Source organism: Panthera leo, chromosome C1 (genome assembly GCF_018350215.1).
Source record: "Panthera leo isolate Ple1 chromosome C1, P.leo_Ple1_pat1.1, whole genome shotgun sequence".
Lineage (NCBI taxonomy): Eukaryota > Metazoa > Chordata > Mammalia > Carnivora > Felidae > Panthera > Panthera leo.
Window position 1 is genome coordinate 21,437,698 of NC_056686.1, and position 19,873 is coordinate 21,457,570.

A 19,873-nucleotide genomic window follows, 5' to 3' on the forward strand; every position below is an offset into this window, starting at 1 on the left:
TGAGCCATCCAGGTGCCCCAAAATTTTATTTATTTTTAAATTTAATTTAATTAAAAAAATTTTTTTAACGTTTATTTTTGAGAGAGAGACAGAGTTCAAGCAGGGGAGGGGCAGAGAGAGAGGGAGACACAGAATCCAAAGCAAGCTCTAGGTTCTGAGCTGTCAGCACAGAGCCTGATGTGCGGCTTGAACTCATGAACTGTGAGATCATGACCTGAGCCAAAGTTGGACGCTTAACCGACTGAGCCACCCAGGTGCCCCTAATTTTTTTTTTTTTTTTTTTTTTTTTTTTTGGAGAGCGAGTGAGCAAGTGGGGGTGGGGGAAGGGGCAGAGGTAGAGAGAATCCCAAGTAGGCTCTGCACTCAGTGCAGAACCCAGTGCGGGGCTCCATCCCCAGGAGCCAAAATCAAGAGTCTGCCACTCAACCAACTGAGCCACCCAGGCACCTCTTAATTTTTTTTTTTTTTTTTAATATTTATTTATTTTTGAGACAGAGAGAGAGAGCATTAGTGGGGGAGGAGCAGAGAGAGAGAGGAAGACACAGACTCCAAAGCAGGCTCCAGGCTCCAGGCTCCAAGCTGTCAACACAGAGCCTGACATGGGGCTTGAACCCACAAACTGTGAGATCATGACCTGAGCCAAAGTCAGATGTTTAACCAACTGAGCCACCCAGGCGCCCCCTAGGCACCTCTTAATTAAGATTTTACTTTTAAGTAATCTCCTCACCCAACCTGGGGCTCCAACTCACAACCCCCAAGATCAAGAGTTGCATGCTCCACTGACCCAGGTGCCCCTGGGTCATTAAAATATTTCTGAAGATGGGGCGCCTGGGTGGCTCAGTCGGTTGAGCGTCCGACTTCGGCTCAGGTCACGATCTCGCGGTTCGTGAGTTCGAGCCCCGCGTCGGGCTCTGGGCTGATGGCTTAGAGCCTGGAGCCTGCTTCCGATTCTGTGTCTCCCTCTCTCTCTGCCCCTCCCCCATTCATGCTCTGTCTCTCTCTGTCTCAAAAATAAATAAATATTAAAAAAAAAATTAAAAAAAATAAAATAAAATATTTCTGAAGAGTTTTTACATGGAAAACTGCTTATGATGTAATGAAAGAAAGAAAACAAAACATAGCATTGGGGGCACCTGGCTGGCTCAGTCAGTGGAACCTGTGACTCTTGATCTCAGGGTTGTGAGTTCAAGCCCCACCCTGGGTGTAGAGATTACTTAAAAAAGTGTGTGTGTGTATGTGTGTGTCTACACACACACGCAATTGATTAAACAATGTGATGACACATATGTGTGTTTAATCACAATTAATGTGATTTTAGTTGTGTTAAAAAACACACGTATGGGGACGCTCAGTTGGTCAAACGTCTGACTCTTGATTTCGGCTCAGGTCATGATCTCAGTTCATGGGATCAAGCCCCAGGTGGGGCTCCCTGCTGACAGTGTGGAGACTGCTTGAGGTTCTCTCTCTCCCTCTCTACCCTTTCCCTGCTCACATGCATGCTTACTCTCTCTCTCAATAAAAACAAAAACAAAAAAACCTAGACACCTATGTATGTAAACTTTAGTAGAAGAAAATATGCCAAAATGTTAGTTATCTCTGTGTTGTCGGATTCTTTAAATGGCAGTTGTTTTCTTTATAGTTTTCTGTATTTTCCACAGAAAATGTTAATTTTTTCTTCAAATATTATTTTAATAGAGACACATTAAAAAAATTTTCATTACAGATGATTTGTATGCAGAAATCAGTGGTTGAAGGAAATTGGGAAGGAATACTTTTAACTTTTATTTTTGTTGTTCTTGGCCAGTTCTTTTTTGCCCAAAAAAACAAGCACATGCCAACTTTCCCCAAATGTAAAAAGGAATTAGAATGCTTGAAAGATCTTTAGTGAAAGCCAAGTCATGTTATAACATAGAGTATACTATAAATAAAATACCCCATGGGTTTGTTCATAGCCTATAATAACAATCTCTTGTGAATCCAGTTATAAGGGCAATTTATAGTAGGATTTAGTATAATCAACTTTGCTCTGTATTTATAGGAGAGTTGCTATCCATCTTTGCTGTGTGTTTATAGGAGAGTTGCTACCTTTTTTTTTAAGGAAAGTAATTGCTGAAGTTTTATGTCTCCAAAAGTAGCAACAGATCTTGCTGGTCTAGGAATACTAATACATCAGAATCTCATCACAAAATTCTTATTCCCCTGTAGCATTTCTCAGTTGTGCTGGGATATGAACTAGTCTTTTCCCTTTTGGGTTTGGTTTCAATGAGATTCTATGGGGAAACTCGGCTGTTGTCAGGAGTGTGGACCTAAAGCTTGGTGATAATGGGAAATGAGAGAATACTCATAATGAGCAGACTAGGAATGTGGGTGGGACCAATGAAAATTATAATCCCAATTAGAATTTTTGCAACCTAATGACTTAATGCTAATCTATAGAGTAGACTCAGCAACTTTGTCCCTCTTTGTCCCAGAGGCCTAGTTCCATCTAGATGAAGTGCAGGCTGAACTGATACTTCTTGTCTCCCTTTGCACAGGAAAATGATGGACTCCGGACAGATTGATTTTTACCAACATGACAAGGTTTGCTCCAATACCTGCAGAAGCACCAAATTTGATCTTCTTATCAGCAGTGCAAGAGCTCCGGTGCCAGGACAGCAGACAAGTGTGGTGCAGACACCCACTTCGGCCGATGGTAGGGGGTAGGAAACCACCTGAAAACCCACTGTGTTTTTTAGTAACACTTTCCCCTTATTTCTCTTTTGTGTTTCCTAATTTCAATTCTCATGAGCATTGTTGTCCCTGTAAAGTATGCTAATCTTGGGTACACTTCCATGCTTTAGAAATAGATCTGTTTTCTCCTAGATGATTCCTGTTGTCCAGACCTCTTTCCGTGTTTCTTTCCTATAATGCATGGTGAACATTAGAAAGATGGTTCAGTGGTTATTATGCTTATTCAGTGGTTTCACTTTGGTGCTACTTGGCGGATCTTTGAAATTAGATTGTTTTGAAAATCCTTTGCTCTACTAGTGGTCAAGGCAGGAAGGTGGATTAAAATAGTGAATGGTTTTCAACTGTTGAGCTGAGATGTATCAAAGATAATGTATGGTTGGCTGGACCGGACTCTAGAGACTCTGATATAAGGATCAAAGAGCTCTGCCTGGAAGGGATCCATATAATCATGTTGAGGCTTCCTCACAAATGAGGCAGGATGGGCATACACTTAACTTTGGTATCACTGACCTTGGGATTAGAGCTCTCTATCTCCAGGGAAGATGGACTCATGTGAGATAATTATTAGGGATTCAGTTAGTCCCAGGGCACCTGGCTGGCTCAGTTGGAAGAGTGCACAACTCTTAATCTCAGGGTCATGAGTTTGAGCCCCACGCTGGGTGTAGAGATTACTTAAACAAACAAACAAATTTAGGGGAAAAAAAAAGGATTCAGTTAGTCCATCTGAAGACTTAGCACAGCTAAGATTCTTAGACTGTCTCAGCTACTTCCAGAAGACTTACATATGTGTTTCACAGAGTCACAAGGACACTAATGGATATAAGGGAAGTACATTTTTAAAAAATGACCTCTCAAGGTTTCTTGTGGTCAGCTCTAATATTCTGTGAGTAACTACTGGGTGAGTAGAAGCCAAATCTCTTGGAACTTAAGTTCCCTTTAGGAAAGTATAAAATGTCTAGCTGTTTGAATTTTTGGTCATGTGATTCTTCCACTTGGAAAGTAAAAACGATGAAATTATTTACTTCCTTTTTATTTGGCAAAAATTCCTTTAGTTTTGATTGTCCATATCAATATTACTTTTTTGCTTCATTATTGATATCCTCTAGCATGGGGAGTCCATACTTGTCCATATATCTACCTGGATCAGTTTGATTTTTCTCAATTGTCTTTGTTTAAAATCCTAATATATGAGGGGTGCCTGGCTGGCTCAGTTGGTAGAGCATGCAACTCCTGATCTTGGGGTTGTGAGTTTGAGCCCCATGTTGGGTGGAGAGATTGCTTAAAAAAATAAAAAATAAAAAAATAAGGGGTGCCTGGGTGGCTCAGTTGGTTAAGTGTCCGACTTCAGCTCAGGTCATGATCTCGCGGTTTGTGAGTTCGAGCCCCACGCTGGGCTCTGTGTGACAGCTCAGAGCCTGGAGCCTGCTTCAGATTCTGTGTCTCCCCCTCTCTTTGCCCCTCCCCTGCTCCCCTCCCCTGCTCATGCTGTCTCTCTCTGTCTCTCAAAAATAAGTAAATGTTTAAAAAATAAATAAATAAATAATAGGGGCACCTGGTGGCTCAGTCGGTTAACTCAGCCTCTGACTTAGGCTCAGGTCATGATCTCACAGTTCATGAGTTCAAGCCCCACGTTGGGTTCTCTGCTGTCAGCACAGAGCCTGCTTCGAATTCTTTGTCTCTCTCTCTGTCTCTCTCCCCCTTCCCCACTCTCTCTTGAAAATAAACGTTAAAAAATAAAATGTTATTATACAATATTAATAGCAAAATTTATTTTTATCTGTGAATCTGGTATTCATGGATCTCTTCTTTTCTGATTTGTTTTGGTCTCATTTCTCTTGCTTTCTCTTATATAGCCTGATAAATAAACGACAGCAACTTTTGATATTCTAGATGGTTAGTATCAAACATGCTTGTAGGAGGGCTCTTGGCTAAGCACCATACTTTTCTCTTAAATCATTTTAGATTCTTCTTATCCTCACTAAGTCTGGGGGAGACAGCCTGGCAATCGTGCTCTCTTTCAGTCTTTCAAAAACATACCTGCTCAGGGAGCAAATTGCTCTTTTGTGATTTTGTAAGTTATCTTTCACTTTCTATTCAGAGTAAGAAGAAAGCATTCTCTTTTGCAAGGCAGGTTTTCTTTAGAAAATTCAGCATTTGGGGCGCCTGGATGGCTCAGTTGTTTTAAGTGTCTGACTTTGGCTCAGGTCATGGTCTCACGGGTTCATGAGTTTGAGCCCCGCATCAGACTCTCTGCTCTTAGCACAGAGCCTGCTTCAGATACTCTGTCTTTCTCTCTCTCAGCCCCTCCCCTGCTTGCACATGTGCACGCATTCTCTCCCTCTCTCTCAAAAATAAATAAACATTAAAGAAAAAAATCCAATATTCATCCTTGCTTACAATTCTAGTTTTTAATATATGGACCTACAGGCAAAAGGCCAGAATGTTAAAATAACAGGTTTTTGGGGTTTTTTTTAGCTATATGAGATAAAGGATAGCTATGACTTTTTCATGAAATTCACTGACTTTACCTCTAATGGACTGCTTTTAGGTAGCATCACACAGATTGCCATCTCGGAAGAGAGCATGGAAGAGGCAGGGCTGGAATGGAACTCAGCTCTCACTGCTGCTGTCACCATGGCTACAGAGGAGGGTGTGAAGAAAGACTCAGAGGAAATTTCAGGTACTTTACTATGAGGCTGAGATATCTTGCAGGGTTTTGTGCCCCTTCTCACCATTATGATTATGGACACAGAAGGCCTCTTAATTACTTTTGCTGGTTTTTCTCATGCATATTAATACTAATTATAGCTGCAAACATTGTGTTTTAATGCATGCAACAACAGCCCTGCACAGTCACATTTTACATAGGAAGAAATTGAGATTCAGAAGGGTTCAGCAGCTTGCCTAAGACCTGTCACACCACCAGTAGTGTCAGAGCTGAATTCAGCTGTTTGACTCTGTAGTCCAATGCTTTTCATCCTGTCAGCCTCCAACTTTGGAACGTTTCTTAGATAAACCAAGCAGCAAGATGTTAGAAGAAAAAATTAGGTAGCAGGTGGTATAGAGGATGATGATTAATGATGATTCACTTACAGGGGACCAGGAGATGTTTCACATCATCCTCCATTCGTTAATTCACTTAAACAGTATTTATTGCTGCCTATTTTCAGTTGACACTGTTGCCAACATAGATGAAAACGCATAGCCTCTGCCCTCAGGGAGCTTATAATCCCCCCTATTCAGCTGTCTCATTTTATTTTTGCAAGTATAGTACTAGCGGGAGTATAGTTGACCTTTGAGCAACGTGGCAGTTAGGGACACCAACCCCCTGTGCAGTTGAAAATCTGTGTGTAAATTTTGACTCCTCCCCTGAGAACTTTACAAGCCTTACTGAAAACATAGTCAATTAGCATATGTTATATGTATTATATACTATATTCTTACAATAAAGTAAGATAGAGAAAAGAAAATGTTATTAAGAAAATCATAAGAAAAAATAAATTTACATCACTTGTACTGTATTATTAAAAAAAAATCCGTATATGAGTGAACGCTCACAGTTCAAACCGTGTTGTACAAGGCTTAACTGTATATCTTTAATTTAATATCTTTATTGTTTAACTTTTAAGATATTAAATACTATTTAATTTTAAATTATTTAAATAAATAATATTTAATATTTGTTTAATGTAATATCTTTATTAGAGGAAGATACCTGCCCCCTATAGCCAGAGCCATGACAAATTGAGACAATTATCTCAAGTCCCTATGTTGCCAAAGAGGCCAAATAACTGGGTGCCAACTCAAGGAGGCAGCCGGTACCCTAAAAGCTTCTTCCCTTTTCCGAGAAATGGCCCAGCAAGAAATTATTTCAAATTGAAGTAATTTCGAGTTTAACTTGTAGACATGTGCCTAGGTGTATGTAGCATCCCTTGTTTACCCTCTGTCTTATCCCTCTTGTGTCAGAGGACACTTTGATGTTCTGGAAAGGAATAGCTGATGTAGGACTGATGGAAGAGGTTGTCTGCAATATACAGAAGGAAATAGAGGAGCTACTCAGGGGAGTTCAGCAGCGGCTCATTCAGGCTCCCTTCCAGGTAACAGGTAAGTACACCAATTCTAGCAATAGTGATCATTTTATTAAATGTTAACAACTATAGACAGATCTTGTTAGCCTCATGAAAACACTGGCATATAGGCATTATGATCCTAATTTTACAGATTAGGAAACTAAGGCTCATAAAGGTTGTTTGTCCATAGTTCATAATGAGGTTTTGAACTCAAGTCTGGTCATGCTTTTTCCATAGGTAATTTTTGTCTTTATAAATGGTGCCAGAAAGCATGCTCTCTATTGCATATATATATATATATATATATATATATATATATATATGGAGAGAGGGAGAGTGTGAGTCAGTCTAAAAATTGGGAAAAATCTATCTGGTTTTAGACAAGTCTCATCTTCTATTAGTTTAAGGTTTCCAGAACTATTGTGTTCAGTTAATAGCTGTTTCTGAATACCCATAGGGTTCTTGCTGCTGTGCATAATGTAAAAGGATGTTCTAATCATCTGATACAAAAGGGTCATGATGATGGGGCACCTGGCTGGCTCAGTCAGTGGAGCATGTGACTCTTAATCTCGAGGTCTTGGGTTTGAGCCCTACATTGGGGGTAGAGTTTACTTAAAAGAGAGGGGGGTCATAATGATATCTCATAACCTTGTGTGTCAGTGAGATCTTAAAGTTGTTAGTTGTGTCTTATTATTATCTTATTGTGTCTTTATAATTCATACATTATATAAATACACTTAAACTTTACAGTAAAACTTTATGTGCTTGGAGTGTAAAAAAAAAAGGCAAGTAATATAGAAAGCAGGGATGACTCTTTTAGATAGGGTGGTCAAGGAAGGTCTCATGTGATGAGCTGGGAGAAGGAACATTCTAGGCAGAAGGAACAAAGACTTCGAAGTTGCAATAGGCCTGATATGTTTAAAGCATTATAGAAGCACTGATTGCACCACAGTGGAATAAGATACAAAAGTGATAGGTGATGAGGCTGGAGAGGAATAGGGAGCAAAGTTTAGATAAGCTTTGTTAGAACTTTGGTTTTATTTTAAGGTGATGCTAAGCTATCATACTGATTTTGAGCAGGAGAGTGATGTAATAAGATTTATATTCTTAAATTTTTATTAGTATTTTTTAATGTTTATTTAATTATTTTGAGAGAGAGGGAGAGAGAATGGGAGCAGGGGAGGGACAGAGAGAGGAAGAGAGAGAGACCCAAGTAAGCTCCACAATGTCAGCACAGAGCTCTACCCAGGACTGGATTCCACAAACTGTGAGATCATAACCTAAGTTGAGATCAAAAGCTGGACACTCAACCGACTGAGCCACCCAGGCGCCCCTATTTTTTATTTTTTAAGTAGGCTTCATGCCCAGCGCAGAGCCCAACATGGGGCTTGACTCACAACCTTGAGATCAAGACCTGAAGTAAGATCAAAAGTCACACACTTGGGGCACCTTGGTGGCTCAGTCGGTTAAGCATCTGAGTTTGGCTCAGGTCATGATCTCATGCTTCGTGGGTTGAAGCCCTATGTTGCGCTCTGCGCTGACAGCTCGGAGCCTGGAGCCTGCTTTGGATTCTATGTCTTCCTTGCTTTGTGCCCCTCCCCTGCTCACACTCTGCCTTTCTCTCTCTGTCTCTCTCTCTCTCAAAAATAAATAGGGGCGCCTGGGTGGCTCGGTTGGTTAAGTGTCCGACTTCGGCTCAGGTCATGATCTCACAGTCCATGGGGGTCGGTTAAGCGTCCGACTTCGGCTCAGGTCATGATCTCACAGTCCGTGGGTTCGAGCCCTGCGTCGGGCTCTGTGCTGACAGCTCAGAGCCTGGAGCCTGTTTCGGATTCTGTGTCTCCCTCTCTCTGTGACCCTCCCCCGTTCATGCTCTGTCTCTCTCTGTCTCAAAAATAAATAAACGTGAAAAAAAATAATAAAAATAAATAAACGTTAAAAAAAATTAAAAAAAAAAAAGAGTCACACACTTAACTGACTGAGCCACCCAGGTGCACCAGATTTATTTATTTATTTACATATATAAATTTACAAATATACAATTTACAAATATAAATTTTTTTAATGTTTATTTTTGAGAGAGAGAGAGAGAGTGTGCACAAGCGGGGGAGGGGCAAAAAGAGGGAGACACAGAATCTGAAGCAGGCTCCAGGCTTTGAGCTGTCAGCCCAGAGCTTGATGCAGGGCTTGAACCTACAAACTGTGAGGTCAAGACCTGAGCTGAAGACAGATGCTTAACTGCCTGAGCCACCCAGGTGCCCCTATTTATAATTTTTTATATATTTATATATTTTAGATTTTTAAAAGATCACTTTCGTTGCTATATGGAGAACAGACTGTATGGAGCAAGAAATCATTTGGGAGACTTCTGAAGGAATTGATCTAGACAAGAGATTATGGTGGCATGGATTAGGGTGAATAGTGGTAGATCTGGCAAGAAGTAATCATATCGGGGATATATTTTGAATGTGGAACTGACAGGTCTTGCTGATGGATTGGATATAGGGTAAAAGAGAAAGAAAGAAATCCAGGAGGACTCATACATTTTTGGCCTGAGCCATGAATGATGATACCATTTCCTGAGATGAAGATCAGTGGGAGAGGACATCAAGTTTTTGTTTTTGTTTTTAAATGTTTATTTTGAGAGAGAGAGAGAGAGAGAGAGCAAGTGAGTGTGGGGGAGGGACAGAGAGAGAAGGGGACAGAGTCTGTGGCAGGCTCCAGGCTCTGAGCTGTCAGCACAGAGCCTGATATGGGGCTTGAACTCACGAACTGTGAGATTATGACCTGAGTCAAAGTCAGATGCTTAACCAACTGAGTCACTCAGGCACCCCTGCTTTTTTTTTTTTTTTTTTTTTTTTTTTTTTTCCCCCAGTTAGGCTCCATGCCCATTGTGGGGCTTGAGCTCGTGACCCTAAGATCGGGAGTTACATTCTTTTCCAACTGAGCCAGCCGGGTGCCCCTCAAAATTTGTTTGTTTGTTTTTAAAACTTTTTAAGTTTATTTTGAGAGAGACAGAGAGACGGGCAGAGAGAGAGGGAGAGAAAGAATCCCAAGCAGGCTCTGCACTGTCAGTGTGGTACCCAACGCAGGGCTTGATCCCACGAACTGCGAGATGATGTCCTGAACTGAAATCAAGAGTTGGACACTTAACCAACTGAGCCACCCAGGTGCCCCTCAAAATTAGTTTTGAGTTGAGACATCTGGCTGGCTTAGTCACAGCATGTGACTTGTGATCTCAGGGTCATGAGTTCAAGCCCCATGTTAAGCATAGAACTTACTTAAAAAAAAAGAAAGAAAAAAATGAATTTTGACTTGCTAAATGCTTATGAGGCCTTCAAATGGAGATGTCACTGAGCTAGATGGAATTATGAATCTGGTATGCAGGAAAGAAGTCAGGGCTGGAGACCTGCATGTGGGAGTTCTCAGCATGCATGTGTTATTTAAAAGCATGGAACTGAATGAGATGACTGTGGAAAAGAGTTGTAGGTGGAGAAGTGATCTGAGTTAAGGAAGTAATGACCACAACTAGTGACAACTCTTTCAAGAAGTTTTGTATAAAAAGGAACAGAGATAATACTATGAATAACCTTGCATACTAGTTCCCATTCCACACTTAAAATATGATATTTCTAATCTTCGTATCTGTCTTGCCAAGTAGTATTATTAATCCCCTTTGTTTCTGATGAGAAAACTAAGGACCGAAATGACTTATCCAAGTTCATACAGATAGGAAGAAATTGTAAACCCACGATTCAAACTTAGTTCTATCTAGCACAGTCACCGTGTTTTCTAAACCAAAAGTCATAACTTACAGCCAGATACAGGATTTTTTTCTTATTTTTGTATTCATTTATATGGAAATATGTATAAATTTGTAACAATTAAATCAAAGTTAATTATACATGTGATAAATCTTGGCTAATTTTTTTTAGAAATGCAATTAGAATAGTCCCATCATTTCTGGGTTGTTTCATATTTATAAGCAGAACAACAGAAAGCTGGGGGAACACTTCTGTTTTGACTTGACAGGCATGTCTTTGTTTTAAATAGATGCTGCTGTTCTCAACAATGTAGCACATACATTTGGCCTGATGGACACAGTAAAGAAGGTTTTGGACAACAGGAGGAACCAAGTAGAGCAGGGAGAAGAGCAGTTTCTCTACACTCTGACAGGTGTGTATAACTTCTGTCTCTTCTTAATGATATTATACTAATATCCTTGAGTCTTGCCATTTCTTTTTGGACTTCTGTTGGGACTGGCTTCTTTCTTTCTTCCTCCTTCTGTATCTTTTGGAGGATTAAGATGTCTGCTCAATTGCTCCATTAATCCAATAACATTAGTGGCAGAAGAAACAAATTGGCCTTTGTCTTTGTTACATTATTGATACTACATCTTTTGATAAATATAAATTTAGCACCTTCTCCATTATTTGCAGTAATCAGAACTTATGAACACATAAATAATTTAACTCTTTTTATCAAGTAATTAATTTGTGCTAGTGCCAGACTAGGTTTTAGAAATATCATGTTGACTGAGACAGCCCCACTCTCCACATGGTCTTTAAGTAATTCAAGGAATTATCAGTAGTAACTGAGGCATATAGTGGGTATGGTAGAAGAAGAAAGGGAGCTGTCACTTATACCTGGAGACAATTAAGAAAAGGTTTTGGGGAGGTAAGGCAGGGGAAAAATATAAAACAAGTCAGAGGTATGGATTATCACCCTTTGAATGATGTAAGATATATTATAGTCATGAAAGCAAAAGGCAAAAGATTATTCAGCAAGAGAAGAACAATTTATGTTGTCTTAAATTTATTTTTGTATTATAAAATATACGTTAAATATTTTAAAGTTCATTTATTTTGAGAGAGGGAGAGAGAGAACGAGCATGTGCGTGCGCATGCGTAGGGAAGGGGCAGCGAAGGAGGGGTGGAGAGAGAGAATCCCAAGCAGGCTCCACAGGCTTAGTGTGGAGCTAGATGTGGGGCTTGAACCCATGAACCATGAGATCATCACCTAATCCGAAATCAAGATTTGGACACTTAACGGACTGAGCCACCCAGGTGCCTCTTTTTTATATTCTTTTAAACTACTTCCCAGGATTGGGGCGCCTGTGTGGCTTGGTTAAGCGACTGACTTTGACTCAGGTCATGATCTCATGGTTCATGGGTTCCAGCTCTGTGCTGGCAGCCTGGAGCCTGGAACCTGCCTTGGATTCTGTGTCTCCCTTTCTCTCTGCCCCTCCCCACCTCTCAAAAATGAATAAACATTAAAAAATTTTTTAGGGGCACCTGGGTGGCTCAGTTGGTTAAGCTTCCGACTTCGGCTCGGGTCATGATCTCACGGTTCTTGGGTTCGAGCCCCATGTCGGGCTCTGTGCTGACAGTTCAGAGCCTGGAGCCTGCTTCATATTCTGTGTCTCCCTGTCTCTTTGCCCCTCCCCCTGCTCACACTCTCTCTCTCTCTCTCTCTCTCAAAAATAAACATTAAAAAAATTAAAAAAAAATTTTTTTAAACTACTTCCCAGGACTAAGCTTCAGGTTAAATGGTATTAACTGTGTCTCTCTCTCTCTCTCTCAAAAATAAATAAACATTAAAAAAAAAGTTAAAAAAGAAATCGGGCACCTGGGTGGGTCAGTTGGCTAAGTGTCCAACTTGGGCTCAGGTCATGATCTCACGGTCTGTGAGTTCGAGCCCCGTGTCGGGCTCTGTGCTGACAGCTCAGAGTCTGGAGCCTGCTTCGGAGTCTGTATTTCTCTGTCTCTCTGCCCCTTCCCCACTCGTGCCCTGTCTCTCTCTCTCTCAAAAATAAATAAACATTAAAAAAAATTTTTTAAATGGTATTAAAAATTTTTTTATGCATTTTTGTGACCTGTTGCCAAATTTCCAAGATTATACCAATTTATGTCACCATTTTGAGCACACAAACATTGGATGCTGTTACTTAAAATATTCTCTGATTTAACTTTTTAAAAAATTATAGATGTAGTTGTTATCTTCTTGAGGTTCACATTTCTTTGCTTACTACTGACAATGGAAAAAATGCAGTATTGTGTAACTTATAAGGCAGTATTTAAAATTTTTTTAATGTTCTTGATTCCTACTTATTCCTTTTATTCCAAGCAAGGAATTAACTTGCTCTTGGTATTCCATAGGGAACAAAGTGCCCTACAGTTGTAACTGATTATTTGTTGAATGCTTCTCAGGTACTAAGCAATAGAGGAAGTTCTGGTATAGAACCAGACTCACCAGTGGTCACCAGGTTGGATTGTACATTGGGAGAGGGATAGTGATAGACATATTGTAGTGGGAAAGCACACCCACCACTTCTGTGGTTGGTCATCAGAAGACTTTTGCCTTGGCCCAAGTTCTGAGACCTTAAGTCACTTTACCTCTATGGATCCCTGTTAAAATTAATGTGTTAGAGGGGTGCCTGGTTGGCTCAGTTGATTAAGTGTCCAACTTAAGCTCAGGTCATGATTTCATGAGTTCAAGCCCTGTATTGGACTCACTGCTGTCAGCACAGAGCCCATTTCTGATCCTCTGTCCCTGTCTCTCTCTGTGCCCCATCACCTGCTTTCTCTCTCTCTCTCTCTCTCTCTCTCTCTCTCTCTCTCTCTCTCTCTCTCAAATAAACATTAAAAAAATAAACTCTAAGACCTCTTTTAGTTCTGTAATTCCTAGAGACTTCTGTAACTTTCTGTATACTTCTCTGGGTGCTAATGGTAGACTAAGTCCATTGGTAGACTAAGATTACCAGCAAGATGATCCTGTCTTGAAAAACAGTTTAGGAATCATTGTTTTGTTTTGTTTTGTTTTGTTTTGTTTTGTTTTGTTTTGTTTTTTTGGGTAGGGGGGAGCAGCCATTGTAGCTCCTCTGTAGGCCCATGTTAGTTCCAAAGGGATTGTGCAGATATTCCTTATTTTCACCTGTAGACCCAAGGTGGGTATCTATAAGCTGTAAAATCAACTGGAGGCTTGTTTTGCATTTTGGTGACAGGTGACAAAATGCCACAGGTGCTTCTAGGGTTGAGCTACAGTAGGATCACAGCCCGAGAAAGATTCTGAATCGTTGCCCTGCCTATAATCAAGCAATGAAATGCAATGGCTGCAAGGATTTTTTAAATCATCCAGTTTGGTTTCTTCTTTTGAGAACAATGAAGCTACACAGTGGCAAAACCAGAACAAGACCTCAGGTTTCCTGACTCCGTTTACTCTCTCCAAGACTATACTTCTCTCCATACAAAGTCTGTCTTTTTTTCCACAGAGTTGGAACGCCAGTTGGAAGAGCAGAAGAAGCAAGCTCAGGATCACAGGCTGAAATCCCAGACCGTTCAAAATGTGGTACTGATGCCTGTGAGCACTCCTAAGCCTCCAAAAAGGCCCCGGCTCCAGCGGCCAGCTTCTACCACAGTCCTGAGCCCTTCTCCTCCGGTCCAGCAGCCTCAGTTCACAGTCATCTCACCCATCACCATCACCCCAGTGGGCCAGTCATTTTCCATGGGCAATATTCCAGTGGCCACCCTCAGCCAGGGCTCCAGTCCTGTGACTGTTCACACACTGCCTTCTGGCCCTCAGCTCTTCCGCTATGCCACAGTGGTCTCGTCTGCCAAGAGCAGCTCACCAGACACAGTGACCATCCATCCTTCATCTAGCTTAGCACTGCTAAGCTCCACTGCCATGCAGGATGGGAGTACCCTGGGCAACATGACCACCATGGTGAGCCCCGTGGAGCTGGTGGCCATGGAGTCCGGCTTGACCTCGGCAATCCAGGCTGTTGAAAGCACCTCGGAAGATGGGCAGACCATCATTGAGATTGACCCAGCCCCAGACCCAGAGGCTGAGGATACTGAGGGCAAAGCAGTTATTTTGGAGACAGAGCTGAGGACTGAGGAGAAAGTTGTGGCTGAGATGGAAGACCACCAGCATCAAGTCCACAATGTGGAGATTGTGGTCTTAGAGGATTAACTGGGGATCTCAGGGCCAGGAGATATGCTTTGGTTTGGAATTTTAATTATTTGTTTATTTTTATCATTGTCCCACTCATTTCCACATAGGATCCTTTTTTTAAAACAAAATCTCATTGTTCTAACTGAAAATGTTGGGTCCCTCCCTCCCCCTCATTGAAAAACGGACAAAAACAAGCTGTCCTTCCGGAAGTTGAGAGTAGGTCACTCAATGTCTAAATCCTTTTATGCAAAGAAAGTTAGTTCTTTGAGGGGAGGCATCAAGACAACCAGAAACCCTGTCCGGAAAGCCCTTTCCAGGCTAGTCTGTCTGTGTACACGTGCGGTTTTATTTTTGTAAAGATGCATTGGCCAAACTCTGGAACGCAGATCTGACACTGGAAGGCAACCCACCTGCACATGGATGCAGAGGATACTTTATTTTGTATCCTGGAAAGGGCCCTCAGAGGCTAGTGCAAAACTCTGAAACAAAAGCGAGTTGAACTGTGCTGGGAGGGGAAGGTGGCATACCAGCAGCAGCTTGAAAAGGGAAGTGCTTTGGTCAAGATGGGGCAAGGAAATTATCTTACTTCCAGAAGTGCAACTGATGCCTTTTGATATCTCTAAGGGGTTACTACCATGGGTGCCATTTTGAGGAGAGGCCAGTAATAAGTGGAAGGGTACATCTCCGTGGAGCAAGTGGCATCAGGGGCCTGGGGCCTGTGACTTTGCAGAAATAGAAATCTGGGTTTCAAGCTCACTTTCCCCTCCTTCCCCAATTTTGTCAAAGCACTTAACCCCCCTAAACTAGGATCAATCCATTCATTTGCAAACTATGTGATGTGGTGTAAATTTCTCTGGTTCCTGGACTGTGGCTGTCATGGAGGTGGGGCTCCAAGGCCATAGTTTTTATTGCATGACTCCGGGTGTAGGGTAGTTCCTCATCCAGACCAGCTGCCCTTTTTGGTGGGGCCCTTTTTTGGCTTTGGAACCAAAAGCAGCCACCCATTTGGTGCTTCCTCTTGTTCTCCCTTCCATCCCTCAACTGTTAATGGCATCTGTCTCCTGGCTCCCACGCTCTTCAGCTTTTTGGCTGATTTGGAGAACAGTGACAGGTGTCTGCCTGCCTTCATCCTCTTTTAGATTCATTTATACCACAGATGTTTCTGTGAGATATTGAGCTCTTAAAAAAAAAAAAACAAAACAAAAAAAAACAAAAAAAAAAAACACCTTAGGCTTGGCAGAGAAGACTCAATAGCCCCAGCCTATCCTGAGGCAACAAATAGATGTCTCCTCCTGAGCGAGCTGGACTCCCTGGGAAAGAAGCATTGTCTGCAACATTATATTATAGGAAATGTACCAGGAATGTCAATAATAATATCTTTGGGGGGTGTTGTTATTATTTTTTTTTTATCTTGTTTGTATGTTTAGAGCTGGGCCATTTTCTGTGCTGTGATTCCTGCTCTTTGACCATTTTCAGTGTTTGGGGCAAGAGTGGACCCTGGTTTTTATTTCTTTGATTGCATTGTTTACTGCACTAGATAAAATATAGGGAAACTGCAGACAATTTAAAGGAAAAAGAGGTCAAAAGAAAGCACACACCTTAGGAGTGGGAGGTTTTTTTGTTTTTGTTTTTTAATTAAAAGCAAAACTTTGGCTTATACTTTCCTTTTTTTTTTTTTTTTTTAAGAGGGCACCCACTTGAAGCCATGTTTCTTCCAACAGATGTTGGAAACCTCGTTGTCAAGCAAGTGAAGACTGCATTCTGCCGTCTTTCAGATGGCTTTAATAGCTAAAGAAGCCCTCTAACTTGGGAGGGCAATCTTAAAAGCCTTAAGGGTGAGATTTCTTAACCCCATATAATTGTGGCTTTCAGCTTTAAAATTGTCTGGGGTTTTACTTTTCTCTTCAAAATGTTCAATAGATGTAGCAATCAGCTTAGAACAAACCTTTGGCCCTTTAGCGAGGGAAGTGGCTTTTATTATTGCTTCTTTAGGTTTTCTGATGGTACATAAACAAAACCAAAATTTCAGTTTAAGCCTAAAACTGCTATTGACCCTAGGAAGGCACATGTCACCCCTATCATGGTTTTTAGGGACACTTTTCTCTTTCCCAGAGATGCAGGGTCCGATTCAGGACAGAGGGGGAGCCCTGGAGAACACCCACACACTAGCTCAGGTTCCTTTCTTTCTTCTGTCAGCTGTTGTTGGTAGTGTTTTAAAGCAGTGTGAGCGTCATGCTTCCAAAGTCAAGAGATCTTTTCCTCCTAAAGACAGAGCCTGTTTACTTGCACTATCTGAATATTCCGGCTGGTGGAAATACACAAGCTTTGTTGTTTTCCTGGTCTTCCAATAGCCTGTCATTATTGCTAGCTGCTGTGGCACCTATTGTGTGGGGGTTTCCTCAGAGCCCTGGTCTAAATGATCTCAGACAGCGTGAGAAATATGCAAGCCATTGGTATGTGCACAAGCAGTTGCAATGAATCATTCCTCAGGCTGACTTGGCAGTAGCCATCTATATTTCTGTTCATTCATTAAATAAACATTTATAAGTACCATCTACGTGCCAGGCTTTGTGCTAGGCACTGGCAGTACAGAGATGAAGACAGAGTTCCTGCACTCAAGGACTTCATACTTCAGAGGTTGTCTGGAGTTAAGAACTGTATTTCAATTTAATTGGTTTCTTTTATAATCCTATGTATTTTATTCCATGCACTGAAAAACATTATTCTGCAAATTAGCCCATAGGTTTCGGCAGACTACGAGAGGCACAACAAAGTTAAGCCTTTTCTAGTGAGATACTGAAACATCATCATATTGGGGTAAGTGCAGCGACAGAGCTACTGGCTGGGAGCTGAGAAGAAAGGATCAGGGACCTGACCCAGCTTAGGGATAGGGGTCAGCAAATATGGGAGTACTTCCTGGAGAAGGCGTATACCTAAACTAATGTAGCAGAGACCATTTTTGGCTAGGTGTTTTTTTTTTTTCTTTTTTTGTACTCTATTTCAAGTAGTTGGTCTTATTTATACAAGAGGGGGAAAAATCCTTAGTCTTTTGCTGCCTCTGCCTCCAGAGCTAGGCAGAATCAGCAGCATGGGCTGTCTCCTGAGAGCATCCCACTGGGAAAAGCCGAGTCATGCGTCAGCTTCTCAGAATTTCCATCAGAGGAATCCAGTGCCAGACTGGAGGTTAGCTGGTAGAAGGTGAATGTCCCAAACCTTCCTGCCATGTGGTTTCCACAAAGGCCTTGGAGTCAACTGTACAACGGTCATACCTTAGTTATGTCCCTCCCTCATTCTTCTCCTTTCAGTTGCTAGGCTCCTTCCCTATTCCCACCCCCAAAACAAAACAACTCCCAGTTATTCTGAAGTAAAAAAATGGACAATATACTTGAATAATCAAGATTCAAAGCCACTTCACGTGAAGTTTCTTGCACGCTTCTGTCCACATTAGGGAAGGAAGACTAATGTTAATACAATTATCTTGGAAATTGATACTCAGTTCAGATGGTCTGCCACTGTGGTGGTGGCATTTTATCCCGTTTCATGAAAGGCCCTATGGTAAGTCTGTGTGGTGGGAAATACTAGCATTGGTAACATCTGATTATAAAGATAGTATAATCAAGCATGAGATACAGAATTACCAGTTCACTGAATTATAACTGGTCCAGGTTTTAGCACTATTAAGGAGGTGGAAAGGATAAAGAAAAGGCTGAATTCTGAAAATAGGCATGAGGTTGTGATTCACTTTGGGCAATACTCCTGAGGAAATAGTCCTCTCTGAGAAGAAAGTCGGATGCTAGGCTAGCCTGCATTTTCAGACAATTTCCCTAGTATAGTTGATTACGGATTCCCTCACCCCTAGGATACCTCTTGGGGAAATTCTTACCTAGTTTGTAATGTATTACAATAACAACCAAGGTTGTTACCCGAGACAATCAATTCTGCTAGATTTGGACTCTTTGCCCCTGGAATTTCTCTTCAGCAGCCCTAATTGAGACCTTTCTAGGGTTCCCTCCCAATCCCGGAACAACTTTCTTAGTCCTGATGTATGCAATTTAACTTCCTCTAGAAGGTTCTATTTTCCTCTAACTTCCATTCCCATACTACTACTTCCCTGGCCCTTGCTTTTGGGAGCCAAAGGTGAGTTAGTTCCTAAATTCTGCCATGTCAGTAATTCAACTTGAGACCATCGTTTTTGTCAAGGTACCTCCAAGAGCCAAACCTCAGTATACACCAATCATAGTCTGGGTCTTCTCTACTTAAAACAGCTTCCCTGACTCAATCAGGCACCTGAATTGAAGAACCTTGGGGATGTTCTTATGCAGTGACTATAGGTAAGTTCTCCAGAACACATAGATTCTAAAACCTGTGTTTATTTTTTTAAAAGGTTTTATTTCTTAGTAATCTCTATACCCAACATGGGTCTTGAACCCACAACCTCAACATCAGGAGTCACATGCTCCACCCACTCAGCCAGCCAGGTGCCCCTAAAACCTATCTTTTATACCCAATTGATTCTGTATCTATGGCTCATGGTCCAGGCTAAGACATGCCTGTTTCCTGGATAGATTATTTCAGCCAAGTATGATTCCTACTGCCTCTTCACAACTACTTGAAATTTCTGTTACGTTTTACGAGCCTCTCAGCCTAAAAGTAGACTACAACCTGCTTTGAAATTGCCTCTGGGTTCTCCTCTTGCATCTGTGGTTTCCAATTCTGTATTCTTTACTGATAGTTATGGCTTATAATATGGTATATATGGATTTATTTTTCTAGTTTTGAGAACAAAAATGAACAATAGTATTGAATCACATCTAAGGATAAACATGAAGCTGGGTAATGACCCAGAGGAAAGACAAATTCCTTAACGGGCTTTGTAGGAGCTTCCAAAGAAAGCCTACAGAGAGGGTTACTTGCATTTTGAAGTATAAGTTTGTTTTTTAAGAATTTCTCTGCTGTTTTCTTTAAAGAAATCTATGTATTATAGAGCAGACTGGAAGCCCAGAGCCCTGATTCAGCCTGAGACTTTGTTTGGTCCACATTTTTGTTTTAACTTTTTGTGAAATATAAATGCATATAGGAAAGTGCACAAATGACTGTACAATTTGAAAAGGTTAAACTAC

At 41.2% G+C, this 19,873-nt stretch overlaps 1 protein-coding gene across 5 annotated transcripts in view; it reads left to right on the forward strand.

Annotated features, from left to right (window-relative positions):
* Positions 1–16,115, forward strand: part of GMEB1 (glucocorticoid modulatory element binding protein 1) — a 35,691-nt gene extending 19,576 nt beyond the window's left edge. For all 5 annotated transcript variants that reach the window (XM_042954050.1, XM_042954051.1, XM_042954049.1 and 2 more), the window contains 5 exons: positions 2,535–2,692; positions 5,279–5,410; positions 6,697–6,834; positions 10,854–10,976; positions 14,071–16,115. In XM_042954050.1, the coding sequence (XP_042809984.1) occupies positions 2,535–2,692; positions 5,279–5,410; positions 6,697–6,834; positions 10,854–10,976; positions 14,071–14,771 (1,252 nt within the window). In that variant the 3' untranslated portion in view covers positions 14,772–16,115. The remainder of the gene's footprint in view (positions 1–2,534; positions 2,693–5,278; positions 5,411–6,696; positions 6,835–10,853; positions 10,977–14,070) is intronic.
* Positions 16,116–19,873: the final 3,758 nt, after the last annotated feature.